General features: G+C 43.0%; 1 protein-coding gene across 1 annotated transcript in view; it reads right to left on the bottom strand.

Moving 5' to 3' along the window:
* Window positions 1-14305, bottom strand: part of lpcat2 (lysophosphatidylcholine acyltransferase 2) — a 65109-nt gene that overhangs the window by 3938 nt on the left and 46866 nt on the right. The window contains exons 11-13 of the mRNA XM_067997870.1: window positions 8643-8796; window positions 8080-8178; window positions 5308-5449 (exon numbers count right to left, since the gene is read on the bottom strand). Coding sequence (XP_067853971.1) covers window positions 5308-5449; window positions 8080-8178; window positions 8643-8796 — 395 coding nt within the window. The remainder of the gene's footprint in view (window positions 1-5307; window positions 5450-8079; window positions 8179-8642; window positions 8797-14305) is intronic.

A 14305-nucleotide genomic window follows, 5' to 3' on the forward strand; every position in this document is an offset into this window, starting at 1 on the left:
TTATTATTTGGCTTTTTCATTCATTACAGGCCGCGTACCATGGGTAATCTATGCTGCAGCAATGCTTCACAGGGACAAGTACTAGCCAGCTTTAGAAAAAGGACTGAGAAATGTACAAACCTGCCAAACTACACCATTCTTAACTGTAAGCAAATATATAGCAAAGATGCGAGGTTTACTCCTTGCAGCTGCTATAGATAGTGGCACCAAAGTAAATGGTTTCTCATATAGTGGCCACTGCATTTGATCTTACTAGGTTGCCTCAAATCTTGCTCACTGATAGCAAGTACAGTGTACATTTGGCCATCAATTGCAACATTAACTGCTTGGGGATGAGAGAACCCAGAATCTTACTAACATAGATTCAGAATTAAGCATAAGGAACTCAAACTTCTCATCAGCACAATAGGTCAGGGTCTCTCTTAATATACTTTAATTATCATGAGTAATTTGGTAAACATCTTAACCCAGAAGTGAAATGGGGGAAGAGGATTCTGTGATATTTTGTTGTGTTTTCTAAGAGTTCAACCATGATCTTTCCTGGTCCTCTTCAGTCCTCTTCAGTCAGTCATTCTACACAAAATGCATATTTGTGTAGCTTCTGCTGGTCTGTATGACCCAATTTCTTAAATAAGCTTGTATACTTTGAAAACAGCGGTCTCTGATAAGTGTCAAATTTAGCACAAAGTGCAAAAAGCTTCAACATAAGTTTCTAATTAATCTCATGTTACTAACATAACAATGCCTACACAACAATCATTGTACTTCAAATAATTAATTGGCAGTGAAGTGATTTGGGAGGTCCTGAGACTTAATAAGATGCTTCATAAATGTAAGTTTTTTTTCTAATGCATCTATTAAGAATCACATTGCAATTTTTTAAAAAAAAATTATAAAGTGCACTTATAACCTGAAGAAGCTAAAGCATTAAAATCTTCTTGTTATCTATAGAAAAAGAAAACAAACTAATCTAGACAAATAATATAACCATGTAGTAGAGAATTTGTTCAGAATGATGCATTTACTCCATTACATAAAAGTTTGTCTGTGATACAGAAACATACTAATTTAAACACAGGAACAGGCCATTGGCACTTCTTACCGCTGCTGAATTTGGGACTTTCCAGGAGGCTGATTTTACACAGTCCCATTTTCTTGATTACTCACCAAACTAATACCATTTTCTGCTTTTACAATCCTCTAAGTCATTATCCACTATCTTTTTGAATGCTGTAATTTATTGACCATTGGTCACTACTTATGGTAAAGCATTCGGCATACCAGTAACCCTTTGCGTGATTTTTTTTCTAATTATGTATCTAGTTTTTATCTTGAGATCATGGTCTCGTGGTCTTCGATTTACCTACTAACAGAAATAATGGGTCAGATTTTGCTGTAGCAGGGTATCTAATGACATCTGCCATTAGTTTGATTGCCCCTTCAGCTCAAAACATTTTTGCCCACTAAGTTGCTAAGGGTGCAAGCTGATAACGGCGCAGCGAGGGCAATGGGGCATTTGGGACCTGAGTGAATAGGGCAAAACCAACTGTGTATCTCCTTAACCGATAAGATTGAAGGATTGATAAATAAACAGTGGAAGGACTGAGAAGGAAGTGTAAATTATAGTGGGTGAATTCAATATCAAATCAGGTACAGAAAGAAAAATATGAGAGAAAGATTGGATTGAGAGAGAGAAAAAAAGAGACAGAAAGGAAAAGTAAAATCTTTTAAATTTGACGTTTTTATAATCTCCACCAACAATTAATACCTGAACGAATGAGACTCCACACTTATAACAGTTAATTTTCAGAGAGGTTGACTGACAGTTATTAACAATTACATCGTTAAAAGGATACTTACGCTGACAAGACTTAACTTTTTATGGCGAGTTTACTTTGTGTCTACTGCAAAAATACAGCAACTTCATGACATTTAATGCATGTCAACGGTGAGGCAGACAATGAAAAGCCGTTTTCGCAAAGCTAATGGCGGAGCGATGCAACTTGGATCGCAACTTTTGGACATTGGCATTTAACCGCGCATCTGCTCCTCGCCTGAAGTTGCTGTACCATTTATGCATAAATAACGCCGAGCATAATTGGCCTCACCGTTATTTTGACAAAAAATTCCGGCCCATTCTTGTGCATTCTTCCCATTTTGAGCACCACCAAATATCCGCTCGATCTTCTAATTCAAGAGAATGACCAGTTTTTGTGCTGTAACATTTGATGATTCTAGTTTCTAAATGAAATGCTTGGACAGAAGACTGTGGTTTTCAAGTGAAAGCTAAAATGTGGTTGATGTCAGGATTTCATCCAACTTCATCAAAACTGACATGCTTACCAGTTGGCAATAGAAATTCTGTACAAACATTCTGTTTAAGAGTAAAGACCTTTATCAGACTCCCAAGGAATCCACCTGCAATGTGCAATCATTTTATAGGGAGAAGTATGCTGATTTCACTGCCTCACCCATATGTCAGCAATACATCTTGGTGATTAATGAAACCAGCATTCATGTTGCCAATTTAGTAGGAAGTCAGTCACACTCCCTATTACTGCTTCCTTTCATTTTTTCTATTTTCTGATTGAGTGTTACAAAAAATGTCAAATATACTCTAATTTGAATAAGACCTTTAAAAAAAAAGATGCTGTCTTCATGGGCTCGATATTAGCAGGACGGCGGGTTCGCGGTGGGGGGGGGGGGGGGGTCTATTGGGCGCGTGGGTAACACGCCCGGTGAAATCAGTCTGCCCTGTGCGCAATCGCAGGCTGATTGGATCCACTTACCTGGTCTTCCGGGTTCCCCACTGCTAAGCTGCGCGTCGGGCGGACTGCGCATGCACAGTAAGCTCTGTCAGCTGGAGGAGCTCTATTTAAAGAGGCAGTCCTCCACTGACAGATGCTGCAAGAAATAGGAAAAATTACAGCATGGAGCAGCCCAGGGGGAAGGCTGCTCCCAGGTTTAATGATGCCTCGCTCCAGGTATCATTGGATGGGGTGAGGAGGAGGAGGAGGACAGAAATCTTCCCCCCAGCGGGCAGGAGGAAGCGGCCTGCCTCTGCCACCAAGAAGGCCTGGCTCGAGGTGGCAGAGGAAGTCACCTGCACCACCAACATATCGTGCACCTGCATACAGTGTAGGAGGTGCTGCAATGACCTAAGTAGGTCAGCCAAAGTGAGTACACTTACTCATTCCCCTACACTCTGTCTGCCACATCACCGCCCCCACCCCAAACCTCCTTCTGCACTGCCAACACTACTCCGTCACATCACCCGTCACACCCACTCAAACCTCATCCTCATCTTACCTGCACTTACTCACCTCCCCAGTACTCATCCCGCCACTACCACTCAACCCAATCCTCATACAATCTCATGGCTCTATCTCATACTCACCCTCTCATGCATCTCTTTCACGGTCAGCCTCACTCAACCTGCCACTACCAATGCTGCAGCCACAGGGCATGCATCACATATGTGCGGTAGGAAGCGTGAGGCAAACGTGTCGTGAGCATGAAGGGGATGCACAAGGGTGTTTGAGGGTTTGTCATGGTTTTTACTTATATTTAATTTCTGACCAACTCACATCACATATTATATTGGCACCACTACTGCCACGTCTTTGCGAATCTTGTCTGGTTTGTGCAATAATGCCCTTTCCTGAGGATCACAATGAAGACCCACAACTGATGCCACCCATTGTGTCACTGCAGAGTGGGTGTAGGTGTATTTGCAGGGCTCTTTTGTGCAGACGACTGAGATGTCCTCGATATCCCCGGTGGCACCCTGGAAGGATGCGGAGAAGTTGTTGAGGGCAGTGGTGACTTTGACAGCGACAGGTAAGAAGATGGTGCTCGGGCCAGCCGGGAGCAGCTCGGCATGAAGGAGGCTGCAGATGTCCACGACTACATGTCGAGTGACTCTGAGCCTCCATGTGCACTGTTGCTCAGAGAGGTTCAGGAAGCTGAGCCTCCGTCTGTGAACCCTGTGGTGAGGGTAGTGCCCTCTGCGACGCATCTCTCTCTGCGGTTGCCCTCCCTCCTGCTGTGCAGGTGGATGCGTCACAGCACTGTGTTGTGGAGCTCCACGTGTCAGAGGTGGACGGCGTGGATGGCGAGGCTGGTGATCCTGTTCGGCCTCTGAGGAGGTCATGATGCAGCTACGGCGGACCCCATCCGGAAGATGTACATCTGAGGGGGTCCGCAAGGTAGGTAAACGTGTCTGGACACCGGGGTAAGTGTGCAAGTTAGTGAATTTTGTTAGGAGGAGGGTGGTGGAGGCCAAACTTTGTCCAAAGTGACAGAGTGGCCTCCTGCAATGAGTGAGGGTTCCCCCCCACCCCACCTGTCAAATGGACCTTTGCAGCTGCCACAGGCTGATAGCTGCAACACGTCCATTTGAACTGGGAGTGTTTCCCCCAATATGGGAAACAGTCCCAGTTGTTTGTAAAATCCCACCCCATGTAAAATATCCCGTTAATCAGGTCTGTAAACGACCTGAAATACCTAAATAAATACTGTTAAGTGGCACCCCGCTGGCTTTAATTGCCTGCGGGAGTCCCACATGCGGGGGCTGCGCGCGCACATCAGCGCGTCTGTGGGAAACCCGGAAGTCGGCGGGTTGGAGCCGGGCTCCCGCCCCGCCCCGGGAATCCCCGATTTTCGGAGCCCCCCTGTCAGGAACGCACCCGATAGCGGGTGCTAATATCGAGCCCCATTTGTTTTGAATTAAAGCTGACTCCCATATGCCAAAAGGAGGCATTTTTGGTACATTCACACAGCATACTTGATCAGAGATTTTTCTGATGAAATTTGCACCAAAATGTAAAAGCTAAAAAGGCTAGCATGCTGATCTAGTGTTTTGGATGTGCTGTGTTATACCACAACACTTCCGCAGCTACCGATCTGCTCAATCACACCCTCACATTCATATTTGACGTCCTTGTCCCCAGTAAAATGCTGACTCTCTCACCCAGGTCGTTCCCCCTGGTACGGTATGGATTTGGGAGGCGACAACACATTCAAGGACTATGTAAAGGAAGGGGAGGTTGGAGGTGGGTCTGTAGTTTGCAAGGAAAGAATGTTCACGGGTGTTTTTTTTTGAGGAGGGTTATTTGGGGGGGGATGTACCCGAGTGCTACAAGCACCTGTGGTACCTTACTCCTGCCTTCACAAGGTGGTGAAAAAAAAATCAATGGGGAAACCATCAAAACTTTTAAAAATTTGTTTTCACAATTTCACTAAATGCAGAGAAGGAATGAAGACATTCTCTTCTACATGGAAATTGCACAACTAAAAGTTACTCACCATACGAAATCTTTCCTGAAGCACTAACATCGATCTCTCTGAACAATTTGGAAACATCAAGATCATGCACGCCCAAAGCAGATCGCAAGAGAGCAGTGAACTCATCTTCAGTTATATTTCCATCTTCATCTATGTCAAACAGCTGAGATATGAAGTGAGATAGCCATTATAAAATATTTCTATACCATATATAATTGACAACTATATATTTGGTAAAGTGGCTCAGAAGTTGAATTTTATCCAACTCATGACAAAACTGGAAGACCACACCACCATGAATAAAACAGTAAATGTGCAGAAAGTAGCACAAATATATTCAAACCCAGGATATTCACAGCTAATATTATATAATTTCCTCACTAACTTTGAAACCAACTGAGTAAATTTTAAATCAAAAGAGACATTTGTTCAATTAATAAAGAAATACAGAAAATCTCACCCTTGGATGATTCAAATTTGTTGATTATGGAAGGACCTGATGGTTTCCACCCCAGTGTATTAAAAGAAGTAGGTGAGGAAATTATTGATGAGTTAGTCATGGTCTTTCAAAACTCTCTCGATTCAGGAATTGTCCCCTTGGAATGGAAAACTGCCAATGTCACTCCATTATTTAAGAAGGGTAGGAGAGATAAACTAGGAAATTAACAGCCTATTGGTCTAATGTCAGTTGTGGGGAAGTTACTAGAATCTGTTATTAGGGATAGAGTGACCAAGCAGTTGGACAAATACGAGCTGATCAGAGAGAGCCAGCATAGAATTGTAAAGGGTAAATCATGTCTAACAAACCTCGCTGAATTTTTTGAGGAGGTAACTAACGTGGTAGATAAGGGAGTGTCAACGGATGTCATTGATATGGACTTCCAGAAGGCATTCGACCAGGTTCCACATAAGATACTTAAGAAAAATGAGAGCGCATGGAATTGGAGGCAACCTATTGGCTTGGGTAGGGAAATGGTTCGGAGGTAGGAGACAGAGAGTAGGGATAACGGGTAAGTACTCAAATTGGCAGGATGTGATTAGTGGTAACCCCGAAGGATCTGTACTGGGGCCTCAGCTTCTCACTATATTTATAAATGACTTGGATGAAGGAATAGTCGTATATCCAAGTTTGCTGACAACACTGTTAAAAGAAGTAGATGGCACAGTGAATAGTGTTGACGGGATTAGAAAGTTGCAAAGGGACATTGATAGATTTAGTGAGTGGGCAAAACCGTGGCACATGGAGTTCAATGTGGGAAAAGTATGAGGTCATCCACTTTGGACCTAAGAAAAATCGATCAGAGTATTTTCTAAATGGTGAGAAGCTCGAAACTGTAGATGAGATGAGAGATTTAGTGGTCCAAGTACAGAAATCACTAAATGCTAGTGGACAGGTACAAAAAGACTGATGGAATGTTGGCCTTTATCTCAAGGGGGCTGGAATACAAAGGGGTGGAAGTTATGTTACAGCTGTAAACAGCTGTTTACACCCCGTCTGGATGACTGCATTCAGTTCTGGGCAGCACAGATTTATCAGAATGATACCATGGCAAAAGGGTTAAATTATGAGGACAGGTTGCAAGACTAGGCTTGTATTCCCTTGAATATAGAAGATTAATGGGTGATCTAATTGAGGAGTTTAAGATGATTAAAGGATGTAATAGGGTAGATAGAGAGAAACTATTTCCCCTGGTGCAGGAGACCAGAACAAGGGGGCATAACCTTAAAATTAGGGCTAGGCCGTTCAGGGGTGATGCTAGAAAGCACCACTTCACACAAAGGGTAGTGAAAATCTGGAACTCTCTCCCCCAAAAAGCTGTTAAGGCTAGGTCAGTTGAAAATTACAAATCTGAGATTGATAGATTTTTGTTAGGCAAGGGTATTAAGGGTAATGGAACCGAGGCAGGTAAATGGAGTTAAGATACAGATCAGACATGATCTAATTCATTGGCGGAACAGGCTCGAGGGGCTGAATGGCCTACGCCTGTTCCTACGACAGAGAGCCACTCTATAGATGGAGAGTTTACATATCTAGGAGTTGATCTGAGTCAAAACATTTAATAAGAGACTCTGCACTCAGTCACTGTTGTGACAGGAACACATGTCTCCTCTCTAGGTCAGGGATCTTGGCACTTTCACATTTCACACACCCGCTGGGAAAGGAAGCAAGAAGGTTCCAGAATGGCTAGAGGAAAAATGCGATCTGGTGTCAGGTAGAGATGAAAATCTCCTGCTCTCCCAGTCACTAGAAGCCCACCCACTGAGAAGCAGGTATTCAAAAGAGATTCATATCACTCAGTAAAGTACTGGCAGCTCCTAATAATGCACGGTGCTCATGCCCACACAGTACGCCTCAGCCCCCATCGAGCAGCCAATGCCAAACTACACTACAGAAAAAAGACAGACAAGGCCCTGGCACTTGATGGAGTGTCCACCCACTCCAGCACCAACGGTTGCTTTTCTTTTTGCTCTTATATCACACAGGAGTGGGAAGAATTATGCAGTCAATGTCCCAAAATCAAAAACATCATAAAAGGATGTCATCCATTTAATGTTCTCTGCTGTAGAATAGCTTGTTGATGGCAAGCTCCGATAGTGTTCACAGTGCCAGGAATAATGGCAACCAATTGCTTTTAACTGGACACTTCAAGGAAACATTGACTCTGCATTTAATTATGTTAACTGCAAATGTAATCATATCTGAATGGTTTCACTCAATTTGGAAAATGTACAGCGGATGGCAAAATCAATAGTTCAATCTCTCAGAGTGGCAATATTAGTACTTTTTTTTACCTTAAATGCAAATTGAATAGTCTCCTCTGTGTTAGCAGGACTACAAAGCACCACCAAACCAATTACATATTCTCTGAAATCTATGGTGCCATCGCCATTCTACAAAGAAAGACAAAACATCAGTTGGTCATATTAGTTACTTATGAAATTTTATTAACTGCCTTACAAAATCTGACAAATTGAATTAGTAAATAGATTTGGTACAACAATTTAATGGATCACTTGCACAGATCTCCATTACAATGTTATGCTTTATGAAAGTGTGAGCGTGATTACTGTATTGCATTGAAGAAGTTATACTACTACTGCTTTTAATACCCGTTATGTAGAGAAATTAGCATTTTGATTGAGTCACTTGAAAATTCTATTACTAGATTAACTCAAGCTGTACATACTAACTTGGTCTAATTATTGGAATTTCTTGGTTACCCTTGGACATACAATAAGTTCTACAAACTTATTAAAATGTTACAAAAATTTGGGGAAAAAATGCTTCTTCCTTTCCTATCAATACATTTCCGTGACACAATTTTTCCTTTAAAAAATACAGAAAAGACACCTACCCGATCAAAAAGAGCAAACACCTCTCTAAGCGGAGGTGAAATTGGCAGTTTCAAGTGTTTTGCAAATTCTTCAATACCAATCCTTCCACCTTTGGTTTTACCGGCAATTGCAGCAAAACTGTCCAGCTGTTTTCGTACATTGTCCCATTTCAGACTGCAAGAGTGAAGCAAATAATTGGACATAGAGAAAAGTTAACTGTTAAACTAGCAAATTTAAAAGCTAAGACTTCCAGCTTTAGGAATAACCAGGTTATTTATCACTGGATATGTCATCACTTGAAGAATGACTACATTGCATACAATGAGTAGATAAAGTAAAAAGAGAGAATGAAAGGAAAGAATGAGACATAAAAATCAGAAGCTTCAAGAGTTCTGAGATAGAATTCACATAAAATCATAGGAAGGTTACAGCACGTTCAGCCCATCGAGTCTGTGCTGGCTCTATGCAAGAGAAATCCAGCTAGTCCCACTCCCCCGCCCTATCAATTTTTTTCTTTCAAGTATTTATCCAGTTCCCTTTTGAAGGCCAAGATTGAATCTGCCTCCAACCCCCCACCTCCGGCAGTGCATTCCAGATCATAACCACTCGCTGTGTAAAAAGGTTTTTCCTCATGTCACCTTTGGCAAAAGAACCAGTCACCTTAAATCTATGTCCTCTGGTTCTTGACCCTTCCGCCAATGGGAACAGTTTCTCTCTATCTACTCTGTCTAGACCCTTCATGATTTTAAATACCTCTATCAAATCTCCTCTCAACCTTCTCTGTTCCAAGGAGAACAACCCTAGCTTCCCCAGTCTATCCACGTAACTAAAGTCCCTCATCCCTGGAATCATTCTAGTAAATCTTTTCTGCACCCTCTCTAAGGCTTTCACATCTTTCCTAAAGTGCAGTGCCCAGAACTGGACACAATACCCTAGTTGTGGTCGAACCAGTGTTTTGTAAAGGTTCATCATGACTGTCTTGCTTTTGTACTCTATGCCTCGATTAATAAAGCCCAGGATCCCGCATGCTTTTTTAACCACTTTCTCAACCTGCCCTGCCACCTTCAACGATTTGTGCATTTGTGTTCCTGTACCCCATTTAGAATTGTGCCCTTTAGCTTATATTGCCTCTCCTCGTTCATCCTACTGAAATGTATCACTTCGCATTTTTCTGCATTAAATTTCATCCGCCACGTGTCCGCCCATTTCATCAGCCTGTCCATATGCTCTTGAAGTCTATCACTATCCTTCTCACTGTTCACTACACTTCAAGTTTTGTGTCATGTGCAAATTTGGAAATTGTGCCCTGTACACCCAAGTCCAAGTCATTAATATATATCAAGAAAAGCAGTGGTCCTAGTACCAACCCTGGGGAACACCACTGTACACCTCCCTTCAGTCCGAAAAACAACCATTCACCATTATACTCTGCTTCCTGTTACTCAGCCAATTTTGTATCCGTGCTGCTACTTGCTACTGCCCCCTTTATTCCATCGGCTTCAATCTTGATGACAAGCCTATTATATGGCACTTTATCAAATGCTTTTTGAAAGTCCACATACACCACATCAACTTCATTGCCCTTATCTACCCTCTCTGTTACTTCATCAAAAAACTCTATCAAGTTAGAATTCTCCAGTCCTCTGGCATCACTCCCATATCTAAGGATGTTTGGAAGATTATGGCCTGTATTTCCGCAATTGCCACCCTTACTTCCCTCAGCAACCTAGGATGCATCCCATCTGGACCGGGTAACTTTTCTACTTTAAGTACAGCTAGCCTTTCTAGTACCTTCTCTATCAATTTTTAGTCCATCCAGTATCTCAACTACATCTTCCTTTACTGAGACTCTGGCAGTATCTTTTTCCTTGGTAAAGACAGATGCAAAGTACTCATTTAGTTCCTTGGCCACGCCCTCTGCCTCCATGAGTAGATCTCCTTTTTGGTCCCTGATCGGCCCTACCTGTCCTCTGATTACCCATTTACTGTTTACATGCCTATTGAAGACATTTGGATTCCCTTTTATGTTTGCCACCAGTTTATTCTCATACTCTCTCTTTGCCTCTCTTATTTCCTTCTTCACTTCCCCTCTGAACTTTCTATATTCAGCCTGGTTCTCACTTGTGTCATCAACCTGACACCTGTCATATGCCCCTTTTTTCTCTCTATCTTTTTTGTCATCCAGGGAGCTCTGGCTTTAGTTACCCTACCTTACTGCCTCATGGGAATGTACTTAGATTGTACCTAAACCAGCTCCTCCTTAAAGGCCGCCCATTGTTCAACTACAGTTTTGCCTGCTAATCTTTGATTCCAATTTACCCAGGCTAGATCTGTTCTCATCCCACTGAAATTGGCCCTCCTCCAATTGAGTATTTTTACTTTAGAGTGGTCCACGTCCTTTTTCATAGCTATTCTAAACCTTATGACCCTATGATCGCTGTTCCCTAAATGTCCCTCCACAGGATCTTCCCTTTCCTGTTCTATGTATTGAGCACAACAAAATATCTATCAGTACAAGTTCAGCATGCTTCCCCAAAGTAACCCAATGCTTTCCCCCCCAAAGGACGGGGATAAAATTACATTATAATTATTCACAATTCCATACGAAGTAACTACAGACACACACAAGAAAAAATTCAATAGTAACCAGTCCAAAATACTATGGGTATGATTTCCATCTCACTACCATACTTTTTTCAGTATAAACACGGAGATAACATTATTTAAAAAAAAACTTATAATTATCTTGTCGCCCGAAGTAGGCAGCCAGTGCTCCCAGCTAAAACAGGCGGGAGCTTCATTGAAATATTTAAATTGGGGTCCTACACCATTTTTAGGACTTCCACTTTGTGCTCCATGCAGTAGATGGGATTGCTGCAGGCTGTTCCAAAAATAGTTTCAAATTTGCTCTGTCAATGATTTTTGCAGGCCCAGAAACATAAATGTTCCTCCTGACCCCATAAAAATCTTACTGCCTGCTGCCAGTCCCTCTGTGACCTCCTCCCCCCACCATTCCCTGCCCCCACCTTTAAGGCCCCACTTGCAGCTCAGCTCTGCAAAGGAGCCACCTGATTTCCTGCCTCCCCCTTTAGCGCTGGCAGCTCGCCATTATTATTCTAATTCTAACCACAAAAATGATTTGAGCCTCTGGCGAGCATCATCAGGTGGGCGGGTGCAATTTAAGGACATAAGAAATAGGAGCAGGAGTAGGCCATACAGCCCCTCGAGCCTGCTCCACCATTCAATAAGATCATGGCTGCTCTTTGACCTCAACTCCACTTTCCTGCCTGATCTTGATTCCCCATTGAGTCCAAAAATCTATCAATCTCAGCCCTGAAAATACTCAACGACTCAGCATCCACAGCCCTCTGGGGTAGAGAATTCCAAAGATTCACAACCCTCAGTGAAGAAATTCCTCTTCATCCTCTTATCCCGAGACTATGCCCCCTAATTCTAGACTCTCCAGCCAGGGGAAGCAACCTCTCAGCATCTATCCTTCAAGCCCCCTCAGAATCTTATATGTTTCAATGAGATCGCCTCTCATTCTTCTAAACTCCAGATAATATAGGCCCATTCAATTCAATCTCTCATCCCAGGAATCAATCTCGTGAACCTTTGTTGCACCGCCTCTAAAGCAAGTATATCTTGCCTTAGATAAGGAGACCAAAACTGTACACAGTACTCCAGGTGAGGTCTCACCAAAGCCCTGTACAATTGTAGTAAGACTTCCTTACTCTTATACTCCAACCCCCTTGCAATAAACGCCAACATGCCATTTGCCTACCTAATTGCTTGCTGTACCTGCACGCTAACTTTGTGTTTTTTGTACGAGGACATCCAAGTCTCTCTGAATACCAACATTTAATAGTTTCTCACCATTTCAAAAATATTCTGTTTTTCTATTTTTCCTACCAAAGAGAATAACATCACATTTTCCCACATTATACTCCACCTGCCACCTTCTTGCCCACTCACTCAACCAGTCTATATCCCTTTGCAGACTCTGTGTCCTCCTCACAGCTTACTTTTCCACCTAGCTTTGTATTATCAGTAAACTTGGATACATTTCACTCGGTCCCTTCATCCAAGTTATTAATATAGATTATAGATAGCTGAGGCCCAAGCACCGATCCTTGCGGCACTCCATTAGTTACAGCCTGCCAGCCTGAAAATTTCCCTGTCCATTGCTCACCCGATGAACATCAAAATGGAAAATTGGCTCTTCTGCGTGAAATATACATTTGTTATTCCACAAAGCTGCATTACACACATGATACAATATGAAGAGTATACCACGCAGTAGCTACTAACCTGGTGGAATATGCTTAAGTGTTGCCAGGGCTCACACCCTTATAACTGGAACAGGTAATGTTCTTTAATCAACAAATTGGAAAGCAGCTGGTTTGACATTTGGCTTTCATTAAGAAATTCTCACGTATTGTTAATTTCTTAAGAGCATGGGGGTGACTTTAATCTTGAAGAGCAGGTGGGCTGGGGGGGTAGTAAAAATAGTTGAATTCTTCAGCGGGAAAGGATTGCGGCTCCAACACACCCACTTCCAGGTGCGTCAGGGTACGCGTGCGCAAGAAACCCAGAAGTCCCATCCCCACTTAAAGCCAGCGGGCCGATACTTAAAGGGGCAATGTACCTCATTGCGATAGTTGAGGCACTTAATTTTTTGTGTATTAGAAATGTAAAACGAATCTAACCTTTCCTGTTCAGGTTTCCCGTCGCTTCTGATTCACGTCAGGTGAAAGCAGACAATAAAGGCAGGATCCAGGTGGTAAGTGCCTTTATTGCACTGCTTGTGGGCCAGGGTGAGCAGGAGTGCTTCAACCAAGCCCAACATGCTCACCTCGCACGCCAGGTCCCCCACGATCGGCCGACCCCTCCACCACCCCAAGGTGGACACCTCCCCGATGTTGTCCATGTCCCCCCCACCCCTACCACCACCCCACTCTCCCCCTCCCCCCCACTGATTTCTTCCACAGCCCACAATCTCACTCTCCCTCCCTACTCTCCGATTTGTGGCTCCTTTTCCTCCCAACAGGCAGCCAGCCTGTCAATCTGACTGCCTGGCACATGGGAAACCAGAAGCACAAATACTTACCTTCAATTGAGTTGCAATCGTAGTATGCGACGCACTCGCTTGTCTTGCGGGTCCCCCACGCAAATATCTACGCACCCGCTGAGTCCCTGGCTCTGGGCTAAAATCATGTCCTGTGAGTCTTATCCACGAAGGCCAATGTTTAAAATATACTGAATCTAGAAGTGCAAAGGTTGGTATTAAAACTCTCCCTGCTGTGACACTAGATCTACCCTGCCAGTATTAGGTAAGAATATGTGTCCAGAAAGGACAGCCAAAGTAATAAGGTTTCTGAGGCCAACAATTAATAAGCCAGTTATCGAGATAAGCCTGACCCATATTCTCCTAGTCTTTAACTCAGGACATCATGGGGAACACGAAAATAGGAAGGAAAGAAATGAAACAGAACAGTTGTCAAGGAACTAACAGGCCATACAATAACAGTAATTCCTTTGCACCAGATCAAAAGTAGGAATAGCTGTGTGCACCAGAGATGAGAGAGGAAACTATGCATTGTCCCAAGACACATTTACTGCTGGGTGTATCAATGTCTCAATATTATACCTTCATGCTCTATCTAGTTCTTGCAGGAACACC

Source organism: Heptranchias perlo, chromosome 16 (assembly GCF_035084215.1).
Source record: "Heptranchias perlo isolate sHepPer1 chromosome 16, sHepPer1.hap1, whole genome shotgun sequence".
In the NCBI taxonomy this organism is placed as follows: domain Eukaryota; kingdom Metazoa; phylum Chordata; class Chondrichthyes; order Hexanchiformes; family Hexanchidae; genus Heptranchias; species Heptranchias perlo.